Source organism: Pristis pectinata, chromosome 13, assembly GCF_009764475.1.
Source record: "Pristis pectinata isolate sPriPec2 chromosome 13, sPriPec2.1.pri, whole genome shotgun sequence".
Lineage (NCBI taxonomy): Eukaryota > Metazoa > Chordata > Chondrichthyes > Rhinopristiformes > Pristidae > Pristis > Pristis pectinata.
The window spans coordinates 42,718,809-42,742,209 of NC_067417.1; the positions used below are offsets into that span (position 1 = coordinate 42,718,809).

General features: G+C 48.2%; 1 protein-coding gene across 1 annotated transcript in view; it reads right to left on the reverse strand.

Moving 5' to 3' along the window:
* Nucleotides 1–1,015: 1,015 nt before the first annotated feature.
* The window catches only part of smpd3 (sphingomyelin phosphodiesterase 3), a 176,669-nt gene continuing 154,283 nt past the window's right edge, over nt 1,016–23,401 (reverse strand). The window contains exons 4-8 of the mRNA XM_052028472.1: nt 21,718–21,864; nt 13,767–13,856; nt 12,769–12,832; nt 3,861–4,023; nt 1,016–2,770 (exon numbers count right to left, since the gene is read on the reverse strand). Coding sequence (XP_051884432.1) covers nt 2,669–2,770; nt 3,861–4,023; nt 12,769–12,832; nt 13,767–13,856; nt 21,718–21,864 — 566 coding nt within the window. The 3' untranslated portion in view covers nt 1,016–2,668. The remainder of the gene's footprint in view (nt 2,771–3,860; nt 4,024–12,768; nt 12,833–13,766; nt 13,857–21,717; nt 21,865–23,401) is intronic.

The window sequence follows — 23,401 nt, forward strand, 5'->3', positions numbered from 1 at the left end:
ATTCTAATACCATGTGGTCCTGGGGCCGGGTGGGATGCAGGAAGGACATCAGGATGCCTTTCCAATTTAAAGGCAAAGAGCATTTGCCAGAAATGAAATTAACAGCTGGTACAGCAGCTGGTTCCAAATCCCAGGCACAGGGATGGGGCCAACATGCTGGTTGCTCAGTTCAAGCTGTTCTTGAGAAGACTGCCTGCTGGGCCAGGTGCTGAGGGATCCGAGAGTGACATTTACCAGAGCCGTATTTATCCAGTGCATCCCTGTCGCACAGGGCTACTTGTAGATGGCCAGCTTCCAGTTCTTAACAGCAAAGTATGTTCCAGTTCATGGAGCTGGTCTCAGCTCCAAGCTGTTGCTGGCAACAGGGGCTGTAGATACCAATCAGAGGCTTGGTACCTTCCCAAATAGACTGACACCACTGCAAGAGCTCCTGGAATAGTCCCAGAGATGGGAACACTGAGGAGGTGGATCAAATGAGGCTGCATAGGGGAAATGTTCAAACTCTTGGGATTCTCTGTAATCTAGGGCTGAAAGGGAAAGGGGAACTTGGCTTGTAGTTTAAGGCTCTTCAGCAAGAGGTCCTTACTTTACCTAGCCTGACGACAAAGATGGGTTGGATCATCATTTATAGGGGATAGGTGCAAAGGTTCAGGGCAAACCATAGCCTTCTGCAGAAGAGTGTCTGTATATTCTGGTGGCTGCTAGATGGCAGGAAAATGCCTGCAGTGTGGATAGATTCATGGTAGTGAAACCCGCATTGCTGATTGGCTGGTACAAATTTCACCTAATCTTTCACCCTCAGGTGTAGGATGGATTCACAGAAGCTGGCTGATTCACAACTCAGCAGGAAGTTGTAACTGAGCTGCAGTCTGCCCCTACCCATCCACAGGGATTGGGACCAGGGTTCTGTCCTGCCGTGATGTATCGTTTCAGATCCCTTTTAGTTAAATATAAAAACAGAAGGTGCTGGGGATACTCAGCAACTCAAATTAACAGTTTAATTCGGTTTCTCCCATCTCCGGTGCTGCCTGACCTGCTGAGGATTGCCAGCATTTTCTGTTGTTCTCTGCAACTCTGCAGATTTTTGGTGTACAGTTACTCTAGTTAAAATTGTGTTTCTTCATCATCTCTCTCCCTACCGCTGACCTGCATTAGTGCAAATCCCATTTGTATTTGTTAGTGTTTGTGGGCACTGGTCACAGTTCCAGCCTCTCCCCTTCCACTCATTGGTTACCTGGTTTGTGGATGGCCTGTTACTCAATGCAAGTCCACAGAACCTTGCTATTGGCCTCAGGAGAAGGAGAGAGACAATTACAGGGAGGATGGCCCTGGATAGTTTCTGTTCCATTGCGGCTCTGGGCTGCAGGGAGGAACGAGGGGAAGAACTTAACGTGGGTCCAAGGGAAGCAGTTTTAGTGAATGGGTGTCCACTTGTGCTCCGACATACTTGAGTCAACCAACCCTTCCCCAGACAGGATCAGCAGTGCTCGTCCTCTCTCCTACACTTTGTGTGGTAGGCGCCATTGACTGAAATAGTCTCCTAACAAAGTCGCAAGAACATAGGAAGCAGGAGTAGGACGCCAGGCCCCTCAAGCCTGCCCCACCACTCATTATGATCATCGCTGATCTATGCTGGCCTCTTCTGTGCTAGATCCCCACGAGGCTCAATTTCTTGATCTTTCAAATATTTATCCATCCCCACCTTAAATATATTTAACGATCTGGCCTCCGCCACCCCCCAGGGCAGAGAATTCCAGAGATTCACTACCTCTGAGAGAAGAAATTTCTGCACACCTCAGTTTTAAATGACCGGCCCCTTATTTTGCAGCTCTGTCCCCTTGTCCGTGACTCTCCCACTTTGGGAGAGCCACTTGCAGCCTTCTGGCAGGGTCTGCAGTGCTCACAGCCGCAACGTTCCCCATCAGAAGTAGCCCTCAGGGAGGGTTGGCAATGCTCGCTGTCTGATACACAAGGGTGGGCGATACCTGCCACTGATGACAGGTGATCAGTGTCGTTCAAAGTCCCCCTTAACAAAAACTGAAGGATGACTGCAAATAAATGTCTGCCACAGTCCATGTGTCCCAGGCAGGACTAACAATCTGGTTAGGTCCTTTCCTCTGAGCTGCAACTCATACACACGCACGCGCACACACACACACACACACACACACCCCCCTTCGGCGATGGGACATGCACTAACACAATGTCGGGAACAGGACACGCACTAATGCCGAAGATGTCACTGCAATGCTCATTGAAAGGCAAAAAAGTATCGTCAGATTCATTAAAAGTTATACAAAGGGTTCTGCAAAAAAAAAATCACATCAAACACTCATTCACGGACTTGTCAAAATCTAAAGTTGTGCTAGGCAGTTCAAAAAAGAGAGGGAACACCTCAAGAGTGGCACCAGTCCAAGGCAGTGTGAAATATCCATGTCAGCTTAACTTTCCACTCTTCTGGGAGTCCACAACAAGGCCTCTGCTTTCTGCCATAGAGCATGGAAATAACCAACGTTGATCATTGACCTCAGCACCACCTTCTAAATCGTTTCTGTAGACAAATCAAGTGGGAGGCCTCAGGCCTAGTCAGCTTGGATGTCTTCCTCATCGGTGAACCTGAAAATGAGCCCCCTCATTCCCACACAGTATCATCTTCTCCCTCTGGAAGTCAAGGGTCTTCCTCTCTGATCGACACTGAGAGGCGCATGGCCACTGCCAGGTGATCAGTCAGGCCAGCCAGCTGGGTGACAAAGCTGAACTCCTCCACCTCCTGCACAAAAGCAGACAACAGATGTTGGTGAGGCATTGATCAATCAGTGTTACACAGTAGGTTTACCTGTTTCTCTCTTCTTGGCACCTGGTACATCTGCTGGATGCCTCATTAACAATGTTGACTCTCATCCTTACTTCAATTTACATTAGTGCAGAACTCTCGCTCTGCTGGATTCATGGGGTTTGTATCTAGACTGGTCCTGATGGTTCGATAAGTTGGTAGGAAGCCTTTACACAAATTACTTCAGTACTGTCCAGAAGTGGAGCATCACAACATCAGAGCTTGTTTTGGAGTTTTAAGCAAGTAAATTACTGAACAACAGTTGGACTGGTGAATATGCAGAGTAATAAGGTGAGGAGATACGATTTTATGCAGCAAATTATGGTGATCTGGTAGGCACCACCTGAAAAGATTGGAAAAAAGATCTGATGGTAATTTTTAAAAGGAAATTGGATAAATACTTGAAGTGGGAGGGGAAAGGATAAGAGCAGGGAGGGGTCTAATTCGACTGATAACTCAAAAACCAGACATTGGGCCAATAATGGAAGCCTGCCTGATAGTATAGCATTTATAACAGATCACCTAAGCATCCTTAAAATAATGAGGAGAGATCTATTGTGCAATTGTTTAATATTCTCATCGAATATCTTACCTTGCTGAACGTTGTAAGTGTGTAATCTCCCAGTGACTAACCATTGACTAGTTAATGACTGCGGCCCACCCTCTGTTTTGGCTTCCTTTAGGATCCTTGTTACTCCCTCCATCAGCTCCCCCACATTTAGGCTGTGGGAAGTGTTTCCCATTGTTGGATCGGTCCCCTCTCCCTGTGCCTCTCATCCCCTTTACATCACAGAGATTCTAGTAGCCACCCCACCGCTTTCACTCTGCATCATCACAGAGACATAGTACAGATAGAAGCCATTTGGCCCATTGTACTGCTGCTGGCTCTTATGTAGAGCCATCCAATTGGTCTCATTCTCACACAGCCCATGGTGTGTTCTATTTTGCCATGACATGATCACATTCGTTGCATCTCCTATCAGACATTACATGTGGCGCCTTCCATCAGTTGAAGGGTGACCCGTACCACTTTCCAGTCGGGGTTTAGGCCTTCCTCGGAGTACAGAGCGTAGTCGATCCTCCGCCCACAGCCTTTCAGTGGCACCTTCCTCCCCTTCTGAGAGGATGGCTGGTTCTTGCAGTGGGAGAAGACCAGGTACTCCCTGCGACCTTCTTCGCTCTCCAGCACCCTGTGAAGAGGTGAAAGGTGAAGGTGCCATCCAATGTCTCGGCTCCCAAAGTAACGCTGCTTAGAACTCATTACCTACTGACATGGGGCCTGAACATTCAGTATTCACAGCTAAATACCATCTGCTGTTGAGTCAAGGCTCCAACCTCCACTGAAGACTCCTGGAGTCCTGTCCAACAGCCAGACCCAACATAGTTGTTACAGCAGTCCGTTACTGGTGTGGTCAGTGCGGAGACTGATAGGGTGACTTGTCAGTGAAGTCAGCACAGGAATTAACACAAAGTGGCCATCAGTGTAACTGTTGGGTATTAATGTTCATGTGGTCAGTATTGGTATTCAGTACAATAATGAGAGAATTGGCAAACTGCCATTATATTTTTGTCCATTTGTAACAGAAAGATACCTGTTTTGTATGATGTTAAGTTTGGGTGTCAGGATGTTAACTCCCAGCATAACTCTAGCTAATCTGTATGTACAGACCAGATGGCAATGTTAACACCTGTGAGTTTCTTACACACTGTAAGAGAAATCACAAACCTGTTTGTGGATTACAGTTGGTCTGGTCTAACTGGTGTTTATCTTACTGCTTCTGCAACATAGAGGGTGGGTAATTGAGTAATGGTGTCTCTAGATATTGGTCAGAGAGGTGAGGTTCTCTGGTTCCTGTTGGAACTGAGAACAGTCAGTGAGTGTGTTCAGGAACTGGTCTTCACTAACGTTGCCAAGTACAGTGATGGACTTGGCAAGTACAAACTGCTGGAGGAACTCAGTGGGTCAGGCAGCATCTGTGGACAAGAATGGTTGACATTTCAAGTCGAGAGCCTGCATCAGGACCCCTTCCGCAGTTTGTTTTTTGCTCCAGATTCCAGCATCCACAGTCTCTCGAGTCTCCAGGACAGAACTAACGCTGTGTCTGCTCACTTTGATCAATACGGAAACTGATGCCATGGTGGCTGCTGGAGCTAGTGCAGTGGTAGTGCCCACAATGTGGCCGTTACAGAAACAGATACAGCGCTGCCCAACATTGTCCTCAGAGTAACCATTAACGTGGTCTCTGTCAGGAATAAGAAATGGTCACACTGGCCAGTACAGGAACTGACACAGGACTTGCTGTCAGTGTGATCAATACAACTGCTGACACTTTGACTCTGCTGCTCCCATTGTCTCAGTCATTTCCTTGTATCTCTCTCTACTCACACCTGCCTTTTCCCTCCTGACCACATTTTCCTCACTTAATCCTCAAGGTCGCAACACCATCCTATAGCGAAACCTGGCAGAATTCAATAGACCCTTTGGCACAGTATTAGAAAGGAGATTATAATTTCTTTGGAGCAGAGGAGGCTGAGGGGAGACCTGATAGAGGTGCACAAGATTATGAAGGGCATAGATAGAATAGATGGTAGGAAACCTTTCTCTATAGCAGAGATATTTAAAACTAGGTTTAGGGTGAGGGCTAAGAGGTTTAGTGAGAATCTGAGGAAAACTTTTTTCACCTGGAGAATGGTTGGAATCTGGAACACACTGCCCGAGGGGGTGCTGGAGACAGATTCTCACAACACGTACAAACGATCCAGGCAAAGAAGACTACAGATCAAGTGCTGGAGTGTGGGATAAGTATGAATGGTGAGAATTGTGGAAAGTACAGCACAATACAGGCCCTTCGGCCCACAATGTTGTGCCGACCTTCAAACCTCGCCTAAAAACTATCTAAACCTTTCCTCCCACATATCCCCCTATTTTAAATTCCTCCATATGCTTATTTAGCAATCTCTTGAATTTGACCAATGTACCTGCCTCCACCACCACCCCAGGCAGCGCATTCCATGCCCCAACCACTCTCTGGGTAAAAAACCTTCCTCTGATATCTCCCTTGAACTTCCCACTCATTACTTTAAAGCCCATGCCCTCTTGTATTGAGCATTGGTGCCCTGGGAAAGAGGCGCTGGCTGTCTACTCTATCTATTCCCCTTAATATTTTGTACACCTCTATCATGTCTCCTCTCATCCTCCTCTCCAAAGAGTAAAGCCCTAGCTCCCTTAGTCTCTCCTCATAATGCATACTCTCTAAATCAGGCAGCATCCTGGTAAATCTCCTCTGCACCCTTTCCAAAGCTTCCACATCCTTCCTATAATAAGGCGACCAGAACTGGACACAGTACTCCAAGTGTGGTCTAACCAGAGTTTTGTAGAGCTGCATCACTACCTCGCGGCTCTTAAACTCGATCCCACTACTTATGAATGCAAACGTCCCATAAGCTTTCTTAACTACCCTATCCACCTGTGAGGCAACTTTCAGGGATCTGTGGATATGAACCCCCAGATCCCTCTGCTCCTCCACACTACCCAGAATCCTGCCATTAACTTTGTACTCCACCTTGGAGTTTGTCCTTCCAAAGTGTACCACCTCACACTTCTCCGGACTGAACTCCATCTGCCACCTCTCAGCCCAGCTCTGCATCCTATCAATGTCCCTCTGTAAGCTTCGACAGCCCTCCGCACTATCCACGACACCATCAACCTTTTTGTGGTCTGCAAACTTACTAACCCACCCTTCCACCCCCTCATCCAAGTCATTAATAAATATCACGAAAAGCAGAGGTCCCAGAACCGATCCCTGTGGGACACCACTAGTCACAGCCCTCCAATCTGAATGCACTCCCTCCACCACAACTTTCTACAGGCAAGCCAATTCTGAATCCACATGGCCAAGCCTCCCTGGATCCCATGTCCTCTGACCTTCTGAAGAAGCCTACCATGTGGAACCGTGTCAAATGCCTTACTAAAATCCATGTAGACCACATCTACTGCACTACCCTCATCAATCTGCCTGGTCACCTCATCAAAGAATCCTATCAGGCTTGAGACATAATCTGCCCTTCACAAAGCCATGCTGGCTGTCCCTGATCAGACCATGATTCTCTAAATGCCCATAGATCCCATCTCTAAGACTCTTTTCCAACAGCTTGCCCACCACAGACGTAAGGCTCACTGGTCTATAATTCCCTGGACTATCCCTACTTCCTTTTTTGAATAAGGGGACAACGTATGCCACCCTCCAATCCTCTGGTCCCAATTCCGTGGACAGCAAGGACTCAAAGGTCCTAGCCAACGGTTCAGCAATCTCCTCCCTCGCCTTGTGGAGCAGCCTGGGGAATATTCTGTCAGGCCCCGGGGACTTATCTGTCCTAATATTTTCTAACAGCTCCAACACATCCTCTCTCTTGATATCTATATGCTCCAGAACATTAACCTTACCAACACTGTCCTCTGCATCATCTAGGCCCCTCTCTTTGGTGAGTACTGAAGAGAAGTATTCATTGAGAACCTCACTCACTTACACAGCTTCCAGGCACATCTTCCCACCTTTATCCCTAATCAGTCCTACCTTTACTCTCGTCATGCTTCTGCTCTTCACACAAGTGAAAAAATGCCTTGGGATTTTCCTTAACCCTACCTGCCAAGCCCTTTTCATGTCCCCTTCTTGCTTTCCTCAGCCCCTTCTTAAGTTCCTTCCTTGCTACCCTATATGGCCCGTGACCTATCTGATCCTTGCTTCCTAAACCTTATATATGCAGCCGCCTTCTTCCTAAATAGTTGTTCCACCTCTCTTGTCAACCATGGTTCCTTCACCCTGCCATTCTTTCTCTGCCTCACCGGGACAAATTTATCCCTAACATCCTAGAAGAGATCCCTGAACAATGACCACATCTCCATAGTACATTTCCCTTCAAAAATGTCATCCCAATTCACACTCACTAGTTCTAGCCTTATAGCCTCATAATTTGCCTTTCCCCTTTTAAATATCTTCCTGTCCTCTCTACTCCTATCCTTGTCCATGACAATGCTAAAGGTTAGGGAGCGGTGGTCACTGTCCCCCAAATGCTCACCCACTGAGAGATCTATCACCTGACCCGGTTCATTACCTAATACGAGATCTGATATGGCATTCCCTCTAGTCAGCCTGTCAACATACTGTGACAGGAATCCATCCTGAACATACTTTACAAACTCTGCCCCGTCTAAACCCTTGGTACTAAGCAGGTGCCAGTCAATATTTGGGAAGTTGAAGTCTCCCATTATAACAACCCTGTTATTCTTGCACCTTTCCAAATTCTGCCTCCCGATCTGCTCCTCAGTATCCTTGCTGCTACCTGGGGGCCTATGGAATACTCCCAGTAGAGTAACTGCTCCTTTCTTGTTCCTAACTTCCACCCATACTGACTCTAGAGAGGATCCTTCTATATTATCCACCCTTTCTGCAGTTGTAATAGTATCCCTGACCAGTAACGCCACCCCTCCTCCTCTACTCCCCCCCCCCCCCCCATCCCTTTTAAAACACTGAAATCCAGGAATATTCAGTATCCATTCCTGCCCTGGTGACAGCCCACTCTGCAAGATGTGTTGGGCTGAAGCGCCTGCTTCTTTATTGTATGGCTCTGTGAGTTGGGTTTGAATTGTTAGAATCAAGTGGCAAGTTCAGTGATGCCTCTGCACAGTGACATCTGGTTTTCACGGATTTCCTTCACCTAATTCCTGAACCTCTTCCTTCAAATAAGCCCCCAGCCTGGCCTTACCATCTTTTATGGCCTTGCATTTATCTCAGCCAGCGGTATGGTTATCTTTGATCATTTCCTGGTGACGTGACCCATTTCAGTCCCCCTCCTCCCTCCTGGTACAAACAGTCTCCGTTTACATCTGCACTTTCACATGATCGGCTGTCTCACCTCCCATTTGCTAGAACATTACTGTCCCTACTGATCAGTTCAACCAAACCTGTGCCTCCACCGTTGATACCCTAGTTCCCATTTGATCTATTACGCTCTTCCACAGTGTTGCTCTCCCAGTAGGGACCTCCTCTCCTAACCATGCAGTCTGGAATGGATATGGCAGCTGACAAGCTTAATTGCTTCCAAAGCTGCCAGAACCACTTGCACCACTCAGAGTCAGTCATCATGGAGTGATAGTCGTAGAGTTGTCATATAGTTGCAGAGTCATAGAGTGACAAGAATCGTAATCATCAGTCATCGAGTCACGGAGTTGTCATTGAGTCACAGAGTCGGGATCATACAGCATTGAGTTGTCAAAGAGTCGTACAGAATGGAAAGAGATCCTTCAGCCCACCCATTTACACTGAACCTTCACTAATCCCATTTAATTTTCCCCAGATTCTCCCACTCACCTACACATTCGGGCAACTTAGTGACAATTAACCTACCAACCCACACTACCAGGTCTCACACAAATCTGCCTGAACTGCTCACCATCCCAGCAAAACACTGTCGTACAGTCTCTACCCTGTCTTCTCCCCACTTGGTGCAACGTATGAGAAGCTCATGGACTTCTTCATACTGTCCATCTGCTGCTTCCCTCTGTGCCCCCAAGATAAAACTTCTAATGCTCCCTCCATTACCAGGTCAGAAACCACATCTTTCCCAAGTTTATTATATACAGTGGCATGCAAAAGTTTGGGCACCCCTGGTCAAAATTTCTGTTACTGTGAAATAGCTAAGCGAGTAAAAGATGAGCTGATTTCCAAAAGGCCTAGAGTTAAAGATGACACATTTCTTTAATATTTTAAGCAAGATTACTTTTTTATTTCCATCTTTTACAGTTTCAAAATAACAAAAAAGGAAAAGGGCCTGAAGCAAAAGTTTGGGCACCCTGCATGGTCAGTACTTATTAACACCCCCTTTGGCAAGTATCACAGCTTGTAAACACTTTCTGTAGCCAGCTAAGAGTCTTTCAATTCTTGTTTGGGGGATTTTCAGCCATTCTTCCTTGTAAAAGGCTTCTAGTTCTGTGAGATTCTTGGGCTGTCTTGCATGCGCTACTCTTTTGAGGTCTATCCACAGATTTTCGATGATGCTTAGGTTGGGGGACTGTGAGGGCCATGGTAAAACCTTCAGCTTGTGCCTCTTGAGGTAGTTCATTGTGGATTTTGAGGTGCGTTTAGGATAGTTATCCTGCTGTAGAAGCCGTCGTCTTTTTATCTTAAGCTTTTTTACAGACGGTGTGCTGTTTGCTTCCAGAATTTGCTGGTATTTAATTGAATTAATTCTTCCCTCTACCAGTGAAATGTTCCCCATGCCACTGGCTGCAACACAAGCCCAAAGCATGATCGATCCACCCCCGTGCGTAACAATTGGAGAGGTGTTCTTTTTTAATTTCATCAGTCCACAGGACTTGTTTCCAATATGCATCAGGCTTGTTTAGATGTTCATTTGCAAACTTCTGATGCTGAATTTTGTGGTGAGGATGCAGGAAAGTTTGGAGAAAAAAGGGTGCAGAATTTCATGAAAAGAACACCTCTCCAACTGTTAAGCACGGGGGTGGATCGATCATGCTTTGGGCTTGTGTTGCAGCCAGTGGCACGGGGAATATTTCACTGGTAGAGAGAAGAATGAATTCAATTAAATACCAGCAAATTCTGGAAGCAAACAGCACACCGTCTGTAAAAAAGCTGAAGATGAAAAGACGATGGCTTCTACAACAGGATAACTATCCTAAATGCACCTCAAAATCCACAATGGACTACCTCAAGAGGCACAAGCTGAAGGTTTTGCCATGGCCCTCACAGTCCCCCGACCTAAACATCATCGAAAATCTGTGGATAGACCTCAAAAGAGCAGTGCATGCAAGACAGCCCAAGAATCTCTCAGAACTAGAAGCCTTTTGCATGGAAGAATGGGTGAAAATCCCCCAAACAAGAATTGAAAGACTTAGCTGGCTACAGAAAGCGTTTACAAGCTGTGATACTTGCCAAAGGGGGTGTTACTAAGTACTGAACATGCAGGATGCCCAAACTTTTGCATCGGGCCGTTTTTCTTTTTTGTTATTTTGAAACTGTAAAAGATGGAAATAAAAAAGTGATCTTGCTTAAAATATTAAAGAAATGTGTCATGTTTAACTTTATGCCTTTTGGAAATCAGCTCATCTTTTACTTGCTTAGCAAGTAACAGAAATTTTGACCGGGGTGCCCAAACTTCTGCATACCACTGTATCTTCCTACATTCACCACCCTCACTCCAGTCTAACCAAGACCAACTTCAAAACGGGCTGTACCTCCTACCTCCAGAATCCCATTCCTCTCTCTGGGAAAAGCAGTTTCTCCTCATCTCTGTCCTAAATCTATTCCCTGAATCTTGAGGCTATGTCCCCTGGTTCTTGTCTCACCTACCAGTGGAAACAACCTTCCTGCCTCTATCTTATCCTGTCCCTTTCATAATTTTATATGTTTCTTTCAGATCCCCTCTCATTCTTCTGAATTCCAGTGAGTATAGTCCCAGGCGACTCAATCTCTCCTCATAGGCTAAACCCCTCGTCTCCAGAATCAACCTGGTGAACCTCCTCTGCACCGCCTCCAAAGCCAATATATCTTTCCTCAAGTAAGGAGACCAGAACTGCACGCAGTACTCCAGGTGTGGCCTCACCAGTACCCTGTACAGTTGCAATAAACCAACTTTTTGCGATTCATGCACAAGCACTCCTGAGTCCCTCTGCACAACAGCATGCTGCAATCTTTCACTATTTAAATAATAATCTGATCTTCTATTTTTCCTTCCAAAGTGGATGATCTCACATTTACCAACATTGTGCTCCATCTGCCAGACCCTTGCCCACTCACTTAACCTATCTATATCTCTCTGTAGACTCTCCGCATCCTCTGCTACATCTATTTCTTGGTTTATTGCCTGTGCCACTGTAATGTTATTATGTGGTGACCTATAGACAACCCCACCAGTTATTTTTTTCCCTTTACTATTCCTAAGGGCAGGTACGGTAGTGTAGCAGTTAGTGTAATGTTATTACAGCGCCAGAGACCCGGGTTCAATTCTGGCCGCTGTCTGTAAGAAGTTTGTACGTTCTCCCCATGTCTGTGTGGGTTTCCTCTGGGTGCTCCGGTTTCCTCCCACATTCCAAAGACGCACGGGTTAGGAAGTTGTGGGCGTACTATGTTGGCACCGGAAGCGTGGAGGCACTTGCGGGCTGTCCCCCCAGAACACTCTACACAAAAGATGCATCTCACTGTGTGTGTTGATGTACATGTGACTGATAAAGATGTCTTGTCTTTAACTCCTTTTCCACATGTAATTTCCCCGTTTCTAATCCCTTGTCATTACCCCTGAAACACATCTAGGGACTATTTGCATCCCTAGGTGTGATATGAAGAGGTGCGATATGAACTCAAGTTGTTACTATCAATGTTCAATACAGTAACCTACACTGTGGCTAGTACAGGACCTGACAGAATGGTCACTGGTCAAAATACAAGCTGATACACTGGTCACTGTGCCCATCACTGCAGCCAGTCCAGAGGTCACTCCAAGTGGCCAGTACAGGAGCTGGAAAAGTGGTCACTCAGTTGGTCAGCGGAGGGCATGATACAGTACAAGGGCCAATTTACTGAACAATTAGAGTGGTCCTTCTGTGGCTAGTAGAGGGGATAATACAATGGTCACTATGTCCAGTACAGGAGTGGGATACGGTGGACACCATTCACCCAGTACAGGAGTAGATACAGTGGTCACTGCATGTCCACAGTGGATAATGTGATTACTCGGTATGACCAGTATAGCACTTAATGCAGTGATCTCTACTAACTGACTGCAGCAGAATTAGTTAACAACTATCAACTGACTTTGCCACTGTGTCTAACAAGCATTAATGGTGAAAAGGAAGAATTCTCTGAAACACAGCCACCCTTCCCAGATCAGGAGTTCACCAAACCCAGGGAGAGGACACTTACTTCTGCAGATTATCTGGTGTGATGGTGTCTTCATCATAGAGTCCCTCCGGATCCATCAACGTACCTGTCGCACAAATACGTGTCACGTATCAAACACTTCCCAACAGAGAAAAGCCCTTCAGAATGAACACAAACAGCCTCTCTGAAATCCTTGACCCAAGTGAGTGAAACAAGGATTCTGGAAAAAGGGGCAAAAGACATGTTCCAGCTTTAATAAGACCAGGGCCCCAGTGATGTTGGGGCAACATCTTGGAACACAGACACAGCCCCATGTTTAGCCTGATCGACTCAATTCTACCCATTTGCTCCTCAATGACCCACAATTATCCCACGCTTCTTTATCCTTTCTGTTACGTGGAACCCAAGACTGTTCCATCAGTTGTGAATTCCATACTTCAAATCACATCTTACTTATGGCTCATTTCCTATGCTTCATACACAGACTTGGCTCGGTCACTGAGTGAGTGTGTCTGAGCTGAGGGAATCCACCCAGGTTCGGACAGTCTTAAATGGTTCACCCCAGTGCACATCTATCAGGGTCAGTGGTGATGACAATAAATGAACTGAGAGCGTGCCCACATTTCTTGCTAAATGACCACCCTAACCTTGCCCACCATTGTCCCTACCTGTCCCTTTACCATCCCCTCCACTCTGACCAACCTCCACCTTCAGAGCAAGACCGGGGACCACCACTGACAGCCCTACTGCTGAGAATGGTCACCTGCTCGCTCCCCACAGCCCCGGCTTGTGCTCAGAACCTTGTCTTCCTGCACGCCCACCGTAAGAAAGGTGCCCTTCTGTCCAACCCCACTGATACCCTCATGTTCCCCTCACCTCACTGTGAGCCCTAAGCCATTCACCTTCATCCTGCCCCGCAGCCCATAAGTGTACTGCACTGGGAGTCCCTTGTCCCCTTCCCTGACCGTGAATTGCCTGCGCCTCACCCTTGCACTGCAGAGACAGGTAGCTCTCGCTGTACCTGTGGGAGATGGACTCACCGATGACCCAGGGCTGTTCCTCTCCGGGGCTCAGGCGGCAGGGATCCTTGTACTGGGTGAAGAGAGAATGCTGCTGTTCCAGCTTGTCCTCTGAGAGATGAAACAAGTCGGGGGGTCAATGCCGTGTGCTGCCAACTGCTGAAAGGGGTGCTGTCTTGCTGAACAAGTGCTTGTAGAAAATCCTTCATGTTTACAAACCTGTGCTCCCATGTCAAGATCCACACTAGTCACAACCACTGACTGACACATTGCGACGGCTTCGTTGGCTAGTAATTAGGGAAAGGGTGACCAGGAGATCCAGGAGCTGATTAACAGCAAATGCAATGGCATTCTAGGACTGGAAACTTCATCAGCCTCGGGGGGGGGGGAAGCTAACAGCTCGACAGGAACCTGGAGACTGAGGTCCAATTGAAAACTCAGGACTTGAACAACAGATAGTGGGTGGAAGGAGTGCAAGATATCCACAACATACACAGGCACCATAGGGCAGCTCAGTGGCGCAGCTAGTAGAGCCACTGCCTCACAGCTCCAGAATCCCAGGTTCAATCCTGACCTCTGGTGCCATCTATTTGGAGTTTGCACGTTCTCCATGCAACTGCGTGGGTTTCCTCCCACACCCCAAAGACGTGCCGGTCGCTAGGTCAATTGACCGTTGTAGATTGTGTAGGTGAGTGGTAGAATCTGGAGGGAGGAGAGTTGATGGGAATATGGAGAAAATAACAATAAAGGATCACTGTAGGATTAGTGTAAATGGGTGATTGATGGTTGGCGGAGACCTGGGGGGCGGAGGGCTGTTTTCGTATGGAATTACTCCATCTCAAGCTGTTCTGTGTGCAGATTCTTTGGCGCTGTTAAGACTGAGGCTCAAACATTCAAGGGTCACCTCAATGGGAACCAAAAACAGAGGCAGTCATCAAGAACAGAGAGACAATTAGTGGCCACTGGAAGAAACACCACAAAGAACTCCTCAACCAGACACTGTCCTAGACCCAGATGCTCTTGACTCCATCCACAGCAGTCTATCCAGTCCAGCATCATCCCCACCCCTGGCCAACAGGAAGTCTAAAAGGCCACAGGTCAGATGAGAAGCAGCAAGGCCTCAGGAGAAGATGGTATCTACACTTAAGTTCTAAAACTTGGCAGAGAGGAAGTTCAGTCACAAATTCACAGCCTCATCTCTCTGCATCTCCCACGTCTGGCCAAAGGAACATATGCTGAGGGTTCTCAGAGACTAATTTCAAGAAAGGAGATAATACTATTGTTGTGACTACAGAGGGGACTCCCTGTTGTCTGACACAGGGAAACTCATTGCCAGGGTCTTCCCAGCCATCTCCTCCCAGAGGCTGAATTGTGAATTGCAACCACAGAGAAGCACAGTGGACGTGATCTGCAGCACGCGTCAACCCCAATCAATATACAGGGCCTTGTGCCCTCACCAAAGTGGAGGGAGGGTGAGGGCTAAAGAGTATCCTTCTCAAATCTGAAATTTGTCTCCATCCTACACCTGCCAAGTGACAGCATGCAAGCTGTGACCTTCATCAGTGGGTCCACAGCAGATGCAGTCTCAGTGAAGGCTGGTGTCAAGCAACATTGTGTCGACACCCTGATACCTCCCTCGCCTCCAACAAGCTTCGGACTAAAGTAGAGCTAACCTGCAGAAGCAGTGGGAAACTGTTCAGCCTGTCCTACCTGTGCTGGAGAACCAAGATCACTCCAAGCTCAGTAGAGCTGCAGTATGCAGACACTTGTGGAACCACACATTCCGGGGCAGAGCTCCACACCATTATCAGCTTCTTCACTGAAGCATGCAAGAGGATGGGCCTCACACTCAACAATAAAGGCTGTTCGACCTGCCCCACTGTACCACAAGCACCCCCACAACAATACATGTTCACAATGAGAACTTGGAAAACATGGACCACTTCTCATGTCTCAGGAGCCACTATTCAGTGGAGGCAGACATCAATGACCATCATCCACACAGCCTTTGGTCATCTGTCCACCTTTCAGGAGGTTGCCAAGTGCCTGTGGGGGTAGGTGGCTGGATCACATTATCCACTTTGTACAAGAAAGAAAAGTACTGTATATTTTATCTACAAAACTGGCAAATTCTAAATTCCCTGGTACACACCTACCAAATGCGATCATCCTTTCCCCCAGCCCTTTCCCAAGACTGATCTCACTTCTCTTAATTCCAAACCCCCTTATCCTAATCCCATCCCTTCCTGCACATCCTGGCCCCATTTGTATCCTGATCCCATTTACCAATCCTAATCCCTCTTCTATTTATCCCACCTCCATACTTCCCCAGCAACACACAAAATGCTGGATGAAGTCAGCAGGCCAGGCAACATCCATGGAGGGAAATGAACAGTCGACGTTTCGGGTTGAAACCCTTCATCAGGACTCGAAAGGAAGGGGGCACACACCAGAATAAGAGGTAGGGGGAGGGGGAGGAGCAGAGGCTGGCAGGTGAGAGGTGAGTCCAGGTGAGAGGGGGAAGGTAGGTGGGTGGGGGAGGGGAGATAAAAGGGAGTGATGAAAGAAGCTGAGAGGTGATAGCTAGAAGAGGCAAAGGGCTGAAGAAGGAATCTGGTAGGAGGGCAGTGGACCCTGGAATAAAGGGGAAGGAGGTGGGGAATAGATGGGCAGGTAATGAGGGCAGGGGAGGGGAAAGAGAAGGGGTGAGGGGGGCCAGGAATGAGGGAAGACGGGGTGGGGGGAGTAAGGGCAGGGGAAGAGCGGAGGGGGTTACAGGAAGTTAGAGAAAACGATGATGCTGGAGGAACTCAGCAGGCCAGGCAGCACCCGTGGAGAAAAGCAGGCGGTCAGCGTTTCAGGTCAGGACCCTTCTTCAGCTTGTGCTACTCCCCCTCTCCCGATCTTCATATTCTGCCTTCTGCCGTCTTCCTGATGAAGGGTCTTGACCCGAAATGTCAACTGTTTTATTTCCCTTCAAAGATGCTTCCTGACCTGCTGAGTTGCTCCAGCATTTCATGTGTGTTGCTCTAGATTCCGGCATCTGCGGAATCTCGTGTCCTCATCCTTCCCTATTCCTCATCCCAACCCTGGACCAGTCTTGGTCCCATTCCCACTCCACACACCCTGTTGCCATCAATGCTCTTTGCTGCTCTTCACCCTGACCGTAAGGGGCTCAGTGGCACAGCTGCTGGAGCTGCTGCCCCAAGCTCCACAGACCCAGGTTCAATCCTGACCTCGAGTGCTGTCTGGCTGGAGTTTGCACGTTCTCCCTTTGACTTGCATGGGTTTCCTCGGGTACTCCAGTTTCCTCCCACATCCCAAAATGTCCGGCTTGAAACATAGAACAATGTGCCGACGTTTTATCCTGCTCTAATATCTATCTCACCCTGCCCTCCCACATAGCCCTCCATTTCTCTATCATTCATGTGTCTAAGAGTCTCTTAAATGTCCCTAATGTATCTGGCCCCCACGACCTCTGCCGGCAGTGCGTTCCATGCACCCACCACTCTCTGTGTAAAAAAACGTACCCCTGACATCCCCCTTATACCTTCCTCCAATCACCTTAAAATTATGTCTCCTTGTGTTAGCCATTTTTGCTCTGGGAAGAAGTCTTTGACTGTCCACTTGATCTATGCCTCTTATCATCTTGTACACCTCTATTAAGTAACCTCTCATCCTCCTCCTCCTCTCCAAAGAGAAAAGTCCTAACTTACTCAACCTATCCTCATAAAACATGCTCTCCAATCCAGGCAGCATCCTGGTAAATCTCCTCTGCGCCCTCTCTAAAGCTTCCATATCCTTCCTATAATGAGGCCACCGGAACTGAACAGTTGGTCAAGGTTAATCTAGGTTAATTGATATTAGTTAATTGACCGCCCCTAGTGTGGAGGTGAGTGGTAGAATCTGGGGGGAATGTGGGGAGAATGAAATGGGATTAGTGTGGATTGGTTGAAAAACACGATGATGCTGGAGGAACTCAGCAGGCCAGGCAGCATCCGTGGAGAAAAGCAGGCGGTCAATGTTTCGGGTCGGGACCCTTCTTCAGGGCTGAAGATAGGAAAAGGGGAAGCCCAATATCTAGGAGGGAAAAGCAGAGCAGTGATAGATGGACAAAGGAGGGGAGGCGGGGTGGGCACAAGGTAGATGCACTAAGAGATAGTGATAGGCAGGTGTGAGGGAGGAGGGGAGAGCAGATACACTGGGGAATGGGTAAAAGGTAAGAGAGAGGGGGGAAAAGTCTAGGAAAGGGAAGAGAAGCAGCATGGTGGGTTACCTAAAGTGGGAGAATTCAGTGTTCATGCCATCAGGCTGCAAGGTTCCAAGACGGAAAATGAGGCGCCGTTCCTCCAGTTTGCGCTTGGACTTCTCCAGGGAGTGGGGGAGGCCGACGCTCCTTTGTTTCTTCAGTGTGGATTCGTGCTTGAGCGTCGGCAGGGACTCGGGGGGCCGAAGGGCCTGTTTCAGTGCTCTCAGATTCGGTGACTCCGCGGGAGTAGCGGGTTCAGGGCATGTTAGGGTTCTCTCCACCACTCAATGTTCACCCATGGGGACCCCTCGGTGGGATGGTGCGAGCGGTGCACGGTAGCAGTTACTGAAAGGCTCCGCCAGAGAGCAGCAAAGATCAGGCGGCGGAGAGCAGCAGGTTCAGCGGCTGCCTGTGAGCGGAGCTCCGGCAGCTTCACTACCCCGGACCCAGCCGGCACTCCGGGACCCACGGCCGCCCCGGCACACCGCCGCTGCCGTGCCCACAGGGCGGGGGTACGACTGGAGCAGCGGGGCAGCCAGCGAGGGAGCGAGACCACAGTGTGGGATCACAGGGCCATCAGGGGCTGGTTCGGGTAGGAGGTCGCAGCATCAGGGATCCGGGCGGTGAATGAACCCGCCGGTAACACGATGCTCAACCGGCATCAGGCCTGGGTAGTGATTGATGGGGAGGGGGGTCACTGGGTCAGTGGTCCGCTGGTGGGGTCACTGGGTCAGTGATCCATTAGTGATCTGCTGGTGGGGTCACTGGGTCAGTGGTCCGCTGGTGGGGTCACTGGGTCAGTGATCCATTAGTGATCTGCTGGTGGGGTCACTGGGTCAGTGGTCCGCTGGTGGGGTCACTGGGTTAGTGATCTATTAATGGAGTAATATGTTAGTGATCTGTTGGTGGGCTCTCTGGTTAGTGATCCGTTGGTGGGGTGACTGGGCCAGTGATCTGCTGTTGGGATCACCAGGTGGTGATCCATCAATGGGGTCAATGGTTAGTGGTCTGTTGATGGAGCAATTGGTTACTGAATGCAGAGTGAGGTGAGAGCCTGGTGACAAGCTGTGTGTGTGTGTGTGTGTGTGTGTGTGTGTGTGTGTGTGTGTGTGTGTGTGTGTGTGTGTGAGAGAGAGAATGAGACTGTTCACAAGGAGGGATTGAGGGATTACCTGGTGATATCATCAGAGGTACTTTGGGAAATACATCACCGCTGATGAAGAGTGAAACATTTTAAAACTCTCACCTGCTGCTGATACCCTGCCCGGTAAATAGACATGGGCTTTAGGAGAAAGAACCAGATCAGCAAAGAGAGAGCACCAAATGGCATCAGAAATGGAAATACAGACTGCACTGCCGTTCTCCTGATTCTGGGTAAACATTCAGATACACGCTACTGTAATCCTTCACTTGAACATAGAATCACAGGATCACAGCATGGAAACAGGCCCTTTGGCCCATCAAATTCATGCCACCAACAACCACCCATTTTACACCAATACTGCATGAATCACTTTTTTTAAAACTCTCCCCATAGTCTCTACAACTCCCCCCCCCAAATTCTGCTTGTCACCTACACACCAGGGGCAATGTACAGTGGCCCATTAACCTACCAATCTGCACATTTTTTTGGGATGGGAAACAGGAGCACCTGGAGGAAACCCTCGTGGTCACAGGGAGAACGTGCAAACTTCACAGGGACAGTACCTGAAGTCAGGATTGAACCTGGGTCTCTGATACTACAAGGCAGCGGCTCTGCCAGCTGCGTCACTGTGCTGCCACATCCTTGGATTTAAATCCATTGCAGTTTGCAATCTGGCTATGTCACAGACAGGGGCAAATGACTCAGCTGGAGGAGCTGCAGCTGAGCAGCTGTCCACCCAGTCTGGGGAACCAAGAGCATCAGCCGGAACTCTGTGCGAGTTACAGTACTCCTGCCTCAGTGGGTCACGGGTTCAAGCCCAGCTCCAGCACTCTGCTACCCTGGGAGGTGCCAGCTCTCAGGTGAGTCAATAAATCAGGACTCTTCTGTGCTCTCAGTGCAAGGAAACCCTTGTCTATTGGCAGAACAGGCAAGCTCACCCAATGTCAGGCCAATATTTATTTCTCAAGCAACACTAAAACAGATGATTTATTTCATTACTCTTTGTGGGTTCTGGCTGTGAGCGAGACGGCACTCACTCAAAAAAAAATGCCATTTAATTTGCTGGAAAATACTGCTGACATATCCTGACATTGTGAAAGGCACTGTTAAAATCAAGAGAAACAGCCAACGTTTCCTGTCTGTGACCCTTCATCAGATTTCTTTGGAGAGGACAGTGGTCCTCACCCCAGACTGCAGACCCCTTCTCCCATCTCCAGAATTCCCAATCCACTCAGCCCTCTCCCTCCAGCCTCACACCTTCTGTATCTGATGAAGGGGCACAGACTTGAAAATGTTGACTGTTTCTCCTTCCACAGATGCTGCCTGACCTGCCGAGTGTTTCCAGTATTTTCTGATTTTGTTTAAGATTTACAGTGTCTGCAGTTTTTTAAATAAAATTTCACTCCTAGAGCAAATCAAGTTCCCCCTCTCTTTTCTCCATATTAGTGAGGCTTGTGGATATTTAGAAGATAAATTGACCATGAAGAGTCAGTAATGCGCAGAGCTGGAGAGGATCAGTGATGCTGCTCAGTCATTGTCACAGTCATAGAGAAATACAGAAACAGGCCCTTCAGCCCATCAGGTCCGCACTGACCATCAACCTCCCATTTACACTAATCCTACATTAATCCCAGTTTTTATTCTCACCACACTCTCTTCAACTCTCCGCAGATTCTACCACCCACATCCACACCAGGGGCAATTTACAGTGTTGAATTAACCTACCAAATGCACCCGTTGGGATGTGGGAGGAAACCAGAGCGCCCGGAGGAAACGCGCGTGGTCACAGGGACAACATGTGAACTCTGCACAGACAGGACCAGAGGTCAGGATTGAACCAAGGTCTCTGACACTTGTGAGGCAACAGCTGAGCCATGGGGCTGCCCCGAAGACAAGGGTCACCACCCTCGACGAGGAGAAAACATTAGTTTTAAGTTGCAGGTTGGATCTGTGCTAACCAACCCGAATGGTGGAGTGAAATTTTCAGGGTGTTGAAGAGTGATGAAGAAGTGACTCCTAGGAAGAAGTTTGGGAAGATGAGTGGCTCGGAAGATGAAGAGAATGGATGCCCTGAATGGAAATGTCAGTTTAATGGGGGCAAACAGAGTCTGGATACTGCAGCTCAACTGCTGAGGTTTGGGTGTCCTCGGGTCTGACTGACAGAGGAAAAGATCCAAGGATGTGCTCGAAGTCTCCTCATACTGACTCCTGACCAGTGGAAAAGGATGGTATTGAGAACTTCAAGTCCATGCATCAGGAGCACCAGGAAGTCCTGTGTAAGTGGCAGAAGGAGTCTACCATCTCCCAAACCCACCTGCCCTGTTAGGCACCCCCTGCCTCATCTGTGGAAGAGTCTGTGGTTCCCACATCAGCGTCATCAGAACTTACAAAACTGGAATGTAGGCAAGTCATCCTCGATCCCAAGGGACCGCCTAAGTAGTGGCAGTGGAGGCAGCCGAGAGGCCTTGAGTACTGACCATGTTAAGCTTGAGCCCTGCTTCAGACCACCGCTGCATTAGTTGCACCACCAGCAAGCTGCAGCTGTTGGAACAACATCACAAGCCAAGGAGGGGACTCACCCGAGGAGCAGTTATCAAAGTTGAGATCCCCGCACAGGACGTCGAACGCCAGCAGCTCCTCTGTGCTGGGTGAAGAGGTAGATTTTCGGAACTCGGCCAGCCAGTTCAGCAGGTGGTCCATCTGTTCACAGCGAATGGCAGCATCGCCTGAGTGAGAAGCAGATGTGAACAAGACTTAATTAAGTACAGTGTCCATTGTAGCAGGAACAAGGAGCCACACAATATCTGGGATATGCACTGCTATTTTTATGAACTAATATAACTGGGAGCACCCAGCTGAAGTTTAACACTCACCTTCCAACACTGGCATTTTGGCCTTGCCATGTTTAAATATTTCCTGACCTACAGTCAGTGCTCGCCTTTGAATTTCCTTGTGTAGGAAGGAGGAGAGAGTTGTGAGGGAAAACTGGCATCCTTCCAATTATATAAACTGGAAACAGGCCATTAAAACCTGGAAGATTAAAGTGACCAAGTGCAGACCGGACTGATCTGCACATTTGCTAAAAAGCAAACAGCTGATGTCCCAGGTGAACCTGGCATCTGATCAAAGGGCATCTGGTCAAATCAGCCGAGCTGAAGTTATAGATTGAAACCTTAAATGGCTCTTTCAGCAATGCCACGTGGGAAAAATTATCTGAAATAAAAACAGAAAGTGCTGGAAACAATCAGCAGGTCAGGCAGCATCTGTGGAGAGAGAAAGAGAGTTAACATTTCAGATCAAAGAGGAAAGAGAGAACACAAGAAAATAGGAGGAGTAGGCCACTTGGCTCCTCAAGCTTGCCCCGCCATTCAATATGGTCATGGCAGATCTGCCCCAGGCCTCATCTCCTCTTCTGTGCCAATTCTCTCAATTCCCTGAACTTCCAAAAATGTATCCACCTCCTCTTTAAGTAATCCCAATGATCCAGCCTCTACAACCTTCCAAGAACAGAGAATTCCAGAGATTCACCACCCTCTGTGAGAGGAAAACATTAGCTTTAAGTTGCAGACAAGGTGGAGGAGGGAAGTGGGGGGGGGGGGGGGGGGAGGTGGACAGGACAAAGGCAGTGTCTCTGAAAGGATGAGGCCAGGGTTGCTGTAGGGAAGGGGTTAGTGGGGCAGGTGGAGGGTGACAAGTGTGATCTGTTGCAAATAGTAGGTCAGGGTGTGCTGATGAGGAGGGAGGAATAAAAAACTGAGCCAATTTCACAGATGGATGACTTATAGCAAAAATGATCAATTCTGATAATAGACAGAGAAAGAAAATTATCATCAAATGTCATCTCCTGCATGTAGCACACTCCGTGTCCTGTCAAATGTCTGGTGCTGCTGAGGAGGACTCGCTGTGATCGCTGACCGGCTTTCAGCTTCTGCTTCACCTACAGCTTCCTCCTGTTCCACTGCTGCACCTTCCTCCAGCACTTCATGCGATGCCTGACCTAATTTGTCACCAATTCTCTCATCTTGAGTTGTGTGCAAAAAGCAAATGATCTCCGTGAACCTTCTTGAATTTTCCATCAACCCACACTAAGTAATTCTTGGCTCTGTGCTCCTCTGACTTCTCCCAGATCTCTTTGGATGTCCGTGACTGGCCAGGAGGTCTTGCACCTTGTCACCCACTGGACACCACTTCTCTTTTGTGCTTGGCTGGAAACCTTTGTCTCCACTTCCCCTCCTCAAATCTCCTCTCTGAGTTTGGCTTAAT